At 51.6% G+C, this 6,656-nt stretch overlaps 1 protein-coding gene across 1 annotated transcript; it reads right to left on the bottom strand.

Annotated features, from left to right (window-relative positions):
* Positions 1-98: 98 nt before the first annotated feature.
* LOC123164411 (RING-H2 finger protein ATL16) lies at positions 99-1,368 on the bottom strand. The gene has a single exon (XM_044581881.1). It carries the CDS (start codon positions 1,088-1,090, stop codon positions 200-202), a length of 891 nt encoding a protein of 296 aa, XP_044437816.1. The 5' UTR covers positions 1,091-1,368; the 3' UTR covers positions 99-199.
* Positions 1,369-6,656: the final 5,288 nt, after the last annotated feature.

Here is a 6,656-nt window from a genome sequence, read left to right as displayed (position 1 = left end):
CTAAAGTACGCGCTGTACTCCCATCTAGTCAAGACTCGTTCGATTTACTTCCTCAACACCATCGATTAGAGTGCAACATAAAGCTGAACAAGCGATCATGAAAACAGAAAACAAAGAAATGAAGTCGTATTACTCGAGTGGAGTTCATCATCTAGTCTAGCTACAAGAAATGTACAGTTTAGTACCACGAACAATAGTTTCAGATTGGCAAGATGGCACTTCTGGAGCTCCGGCTGTGGCTGAAGGAGAGGAAGGATCGCCGCAACCTCCCTGCTGCCCGGCTGCTGGCTGCGGCGGCGGGGGTGCTGCTCTCCCCCTTGCGGTCCTCCCCGAGAGAAGCAGAGTGAGAGTGGTGGTGGCGCAGGACCTTCTGCAGGGCGAGGTACAAGTGCTTGTCGTTGCAGGAGTCCATGGACAACGACCTTCTCATCGGCTGCTGCACGTCCAACAACTCGTCCCTCCTCGGGTCAATGCGCTCGTCTCCCATGCTCACTATCGTCGCAGGTACGCCAGCGACGTTGCTCGTTTCTCCCCGGGACGGCGAGGCGATGTCGATGACTACGTGGTCGGCTTGGAGGACGTTGACGATGTCGATTTGGTTAAGTATAACGTGGGGCTGGGGCTGGCAGGCGGAGCCGGAGATGGCGGTCCTGCAGAGCGGGCAGTTGGCGGTGGCGTGGAGCCAGGCGTCGATGCAGTCGATGTGGAAGAGGTGGAGGCAGGGCGGCAGCAGCCGGAGCCTCTCCCCCTCCTGGAACTCGCTGAGGCACACCGCGCACTCGCTCGCCGCCTGGGCCTGCGGTGCCTGCAGCTGCTTGGACTCCCGGTACCGGAGCGTGGGTATCCGGCGTATCGCCGCCTCCTCCAGGCCGCGGCTCGGCTCTGGTGCTGTGGAGTAGACGATATGGTGGTGATGCTGCGTGGTCGTGACGACGTCGTCGTGGTCGCGGCGCCAGGAGGCGAGGCCGCACCGGGTGAGGAAGAGGTAGTAGGCGAGGAGGAGGAGGCTGGTGGCGAGGATGCCGACGACGGCGACGGAGAGGATGACGAAGCTGTTGCCTGCTAGGGGAGCTGCGCCTGGTGCGCCCATGGTGGTTGGTTAAGCGAGATCGATCGCTCGCAGTCGCAGCCCGCCCCGGTGATGCTCGGGAGTGAATGCTGCGCTGTGGTGGCGGTGTTGTTTGTTGAAGCCGTGGAGGCGAGGATGACTGAGCATCCTCATATATAAAACATCCCATTGACGAGTGCTTGAGAAGGAATCTGGTAGGGATGGTGCCACTGCCACTGCCACTGCGTCAGTCAGCGACACGCCTGCTGCTGTTAGCGTGTGGTTGCTTGACCTTTCTGGCGGGGAGGAAGGAAGGAAGGAGAGTAGACTTCTGGCAGTCGGTGGTCGTGCCATGGGTGGGAAACGAAGCCCGCCGGTCAACACAAATTGAGCAGGGAGCGAGCATAACATACAGAAAAAGCGATCCATACCACACCCGCTCCAGGACACCACGTGAACGAGAGAAAGAGCGTGGAACTGGAACCACGTGAAGGAAAAGAACGCCACCAACTACAGAGCGCCGCATGCTCTCCGCCGGTCATCATCGCCGACCGCGTTCGGTGGAGGCTGGCAAGTGGGTCCATCGGATCATTGCACGCACGATACACCGTGTTTGCCAGCCCTCCGCTGGTCAACGCGGCCACACCACAGTACTTCATTGCTTTAAGGGCAGGTACAGTGTCACGTAGGATAAATGATGAGATGAAGGAGAGAACTCGTAAAAAATAAGAAAAGATAAGAGATGGTCTCTTAGCACAATATGCCTCGTCATGTTTGTAAGAATAGTTAGTTATTGAAGATAAGGCTAAGAGATGACCCATTGTAGATACCTTTTTTTTGTCATCTCTAAATTACATGCAAGGTTTAAGATAAAACTATCTTATCAATCATTGTACATGACCTAAGAGTATTCCAACCCACCCAGCCCAAGTGTGACTATACCGTGGATTGCTCGGGAGTCGAACAGAGAGCAGCTAGCAAGCAGCCATGGTCGGATTTGACGGCCTATTTTGTTTCTGCCAAAAAAGATGCAGACACTGGCAGCAAGTACAGTCAATCTAGATCCATTCGACATGCACTCTCCGTCGGCGCAGCGCTGAATGAAGCCATGCCTACCAGAAAATAATTATCAGGGCATCTCCGTGACCCGTAAATTTGCTCCGGTATCCGTCCATGGACATGGAGCCATCTTATGTTGCCCGTATATATTTCAATAACTGTTTGAATTAACCGTACGAAATTCATGCAAATATGGCGGATTTCAACAAAGTTTAGAAAGAAAATAGCATAAATCACGCATACATAATATGCAAGTAAGTCTAGTATAACAATAGTTCAAATTCAACAAGATTAACCGGATGTTCAACAAATTTATCATGAACGGACCCTGTCGTCCCACACATACTGCCCCTTCAGCTTCATCCAATAGCGGAAAAAAAGCTTCATCCAACAGTCTATGTACGTAAAAGGTTGTCCCTCTATCCTGCGGTACATCACGACAACGCATATAGGCTACACAATGTGTAGAGCAACATTGAGTAAACGAATGATTCAATCGACAAGTTGAGCAAGAAGAAGTAAAACTTATGATCTCCTCCTCTGTCGCGTGCAATGGCCACCTTGCGTCCAGCGGACCAACCACGTCACAAACTTGGTGACGAAGGTCTGCATGGCGTGCCATCAATACGCCAATGACCTCACATTGCATTGTTGGATGATGTGCATGTCGTAGGGGCGCATTGTGTTTTCGCACGTGAAACGAATCATGCACGCGCTGCCAAAAGGAACCCCCTCTGCTCCTGCCTACGAAATAAGCGGATAAGGCCAACCATGCATCCCACAACAGCTCATCCTCCATGAATGAGTACCTCCGCCATCCTTTGTACTCTAAAAAATGACATGGCGTTCGAAAGTAAGCTCAATGGCATTTGACCAAACACTTGTTGGGTGTGGTGACCGCCATGGACGAATTTGACACGGGGGCGGGGTCTGCGCGCCTACGGACAGGCCCTGGGTGGATGACGACGTCATAAAAGGCGAGCAGGCGCATTGGTGTTTTGGTTGCAGAGGTACGACAATGCTTGTGTGCCGGCCGGAGAGGAACAGTGATGGCGGAGGAGGAGGATGGTGGGGATGTAGGGCAAGGGGAAGAAGGGGCGGATTGGAAGAAAAAGAGACCGGGAGGGGTTTGGGTGGGCCAGGGCGGTTAGACGCGAGCGTGGCAGCGGTTCGGACTCCCGCAAAGCCCCCCTAGCTTGCCTCGTTTTGCAGGAAAAAGTGTGTCCAGACCACTCAGTGGACCGATACAGTCCCGCGTTTCATGGCACAACACATCCGGACTGCGGTCCGGAAGATGCGGGCGATTTGAGAGTTTGGGTTGGAGATGCCCTTAGCAAAAGACATGAAAGTAAACATGTAAGCATAATAAAACAAGAAAATGCTTGGAATAGTATGAACAAACATTTACCATTCATATTCTATCAACCATTTGGATTACACAAATCATCAAAAGTCAATCCTCTACTACTCCTTCATCCTTTCCCATCACCGTCGGAACCACCTCTACCACGACCACCACTCCTACCCCCTCTAGGGTCTCCATTAGTCTCACCTTTACCACGGCCAGCAATCCTACCCCCTCTAGAGCCTCCATTAGCCTCACCTCTACTGCCACCACCACCAAAACCCCCTCTACCAACACCGGCGTAACTCCTGATAGGATTTCCCTCATTTGATATTTTTCTTTTCTTAAAGCATGTTCTCTTGTGTCTCGTATCATCACATCCATCACAATTGTTAGTTTCCGGAGTCTCAACAAAATGCCTGCTACAAATTGCTTCATGCCAGTGTATCCATCTAGGTCATCCATATCGCCTCTCAGCCGCTTCTGTCTCCTTGTACCCTTGGGCTCCACCTTGAGGATAGGATCGGGCCTAAGGTCGGGGCCATTATAGTCAGGCCACTGTACTGGGTCCAAGAAAGGGTGGAATCGAGGAGCCCATGTTTACCTAGTAGCTTTGAGATTAAACTCATGCCTCCGCGCGGTTGTCCCACCAAACACATGTATATTTCTTGATGCTGCCGCCGTCAAAATATGCGAGCACGGCTCATGTTAAGGCATATCTCTCTAGATGTAGTTTTGGTAATTGATGACAACATGTTTGCGGACTAATCGTGTGCTTTGAGCATTTCAGAGATTCATCCTTTGGCACGAGACGATTACTTTCCCCTCGGAGTGTCATTCAAGACGGTGTAGCTTTTTCGCTTCTTTTTGGTGGACTAGTTTCGTAGGAGTCACCGTACTATCAAGAGGGGGTCCGCTTTGGTAAGGCTAGGGTGGAATCAACATGTACACATCCTTTTACACCCTCTGAGCCTTTTCGCTTCAATGGAGATCTCTTTCCCCTTTCTTTGGGCTATGTCTGGTCTCAGCGGTAGTACCGCTTAGGGGTCACAGGCGGCAGTACCGCTCCGCAGCGGTAGTACCGCCGGTGGGTCCTCAGAAGTAGTACCACTGCGGTACCAGGCCCCTACCGCGTCGACTCGAGGGGTCATTTCTCGTGTCGGATTGTGCGGTACTTTGCAGCGGCAGTAGAGCGGCAGTGCCGCTCATGAGCAGTAGTTCCGCCCTACCACCGCGGCAGTACCGCTCGGGTCCGTCTCTCTCTTGCCCTCCAAACTTCACGGTAGTACCGCCCGGGGGAGCGGTAGTTCCGCTGTGCTCAGGGGTAGTGCCGCTGCCTCCTGTGGTAGTACCGCCCTCTGCAGGGCTGTTTTGGGGGTAACGGTTGGATTGTTCCCCCCACTATATAAGGAGGTCTTCTTCCCAAAGTTGACTCACCTCTTCCCCCAAAAGCTCCATTGTTGCTCCAAGCTCCATTTTCGCCCGATCTCTCTCCCTAGCCAATCAAACTTGTTGATTTGCTCGGGATTGGTTGAGAAGGCCCCGATCTACACTTCCACCAAGAGAAATTTGATTCCCCCCACTAATCACTAGCGGATCTTGTTACTCTTGGGTGCTTGAGCACCCTAGACAGTTGAGGTCACCACAGAGCCACAGTCCATTGTGGTGAAGCTTTGTGGTGTCGTTAGGAGCCTCCAATTAAGTTGTGGAGATTGCCCCAACCTTGTTTGTAAAGGTCCGGTCGCCGCCTTCAAGGGCACCAATAGTGGAATCACGGCATCTCGCATTGTGTGAGGGCGTGAGGAGAATACGGTGGCCCTAGTGGCTTCTTGGGGAGCATTGTGCCTCCACACCGCTCCAACGGAGACGTACTTCCCCTCAAAAGGAAGGAACTTCGGTAACACATCCTCGTCTTCACCGGCTCCACTCTTGGTTATCTCGTCCCTTTACTTTCGCAAGCGTACTTGTGTTAAATCCCTTGCTTGCTTGTGTGCTTGTTGTCATTGCATCATATAGGTTGCTCACTTAGTTGCATATCTAGACAACCTACTTTGATGCAAAGTTTAAATTGGTAAAGAAAAGCTAAAAATTGTTAGTTGCCTATTCACCCCCCTCTAGTCAACTATATCGATCCTTTCAATTGGTATCAGAGCCTCGTCTCTTTATTAAGGACTTTACCGTCCGAAGAGTATGGTTGACGTCGTAGACGGTGTGGAGGAGCACTCCGGTGTGAATCCGGTCTCGTCTACGGGAGATGGGGGAACCGCGGTCTCTCGTGAGGAATTCAATGTGGCGTTGGACACATTGAAAACCTCCATGACTACCGAGGTCGAAAGCATGTTTAATAAATTCTTAGAAGGGCTTAAACTTTCCACCGCACCGTTGAAAGTGGGTGATCCCGCCAACAAGGTGACGGATGCTACCTCCGACAAGGGGGAAGCTACTAGCGAGAAAGCTCCTTCTTCTAGTGGTAAAAATGGCACCGGCATCTTTGCCCATGTGGAACCTCCACTTGTCTATGGTGGACCGCTTCCTTCCACTCATTTGAATCATGCCGGCCCGGCCCCTAAGATTGAGAAGAATGTAGATTTTGATTCTTGGGTCTATCGTTTTAAGCGTCATTTAAATCATGTGAACACTAACCTTTGGAGAATCATTGAAGAAGGTTTCTATCCGCATGACCGAAGTAACTTCACTCCTAGAGAAGTCGTGGATCATCAATTCAATGAGAATGCTCTCTTCATCATCCAAGAAGCAATCCCACCCGAAGATCTTCCTCATCTCCGGCCCTACACCGTGGCCAAAGATGCTTGGCTCCAAGTGGTTTCCCTCTATCGGGGAAGCGCAAGCATTCAACGCTCCAACTATGAAGTGGTGCAAGATGAAGCCGATGAGTTTGCAATGAAAGAAGATGAAGAACCTCGTGAGCTTTTTCGGAGAGTAACCAAACTCGCGGTCTCTCTCCGAGATCATGGAAGTAAGGACACGGATGACAATTGGATCAAGCGCAAATTCCTCAAGGCAATGATGCCCTACCACAAAGCCATGTCCTCCGTCATTCGTCAAAGGCCGGACTTCCACACCTTGTCCTCAAGTGAAGTGTTGGATGAGTTCGTTGCTATGAGCATCTTGGACAAGACCGCCGACAATGCGGTTCTTCGCTCTCAAAGAGTAAAGAAGCCCAACCTTGCTCTAAAGGCCAAG

Source organism: Triticum aestivum, chromosome 7D, assembly GCF_018294505.1.
Source record: "Triticum aestivum cultivar Chinese Spring chromosome 7D, IWGSC CS RefSeq v2.1, whole genome shotgun sequence".
NCBI lineage: Eukaryota > Viridiplantae > Streptophyta > Magnoliopsida > Poales > Poaceae > Triticum > Triticum aestivum.
The sequence above is the reverse complement of the archived record's forward strand: the minus strand, read 5'-3'. Positions and strand labels throughout refer to the sequence as shown.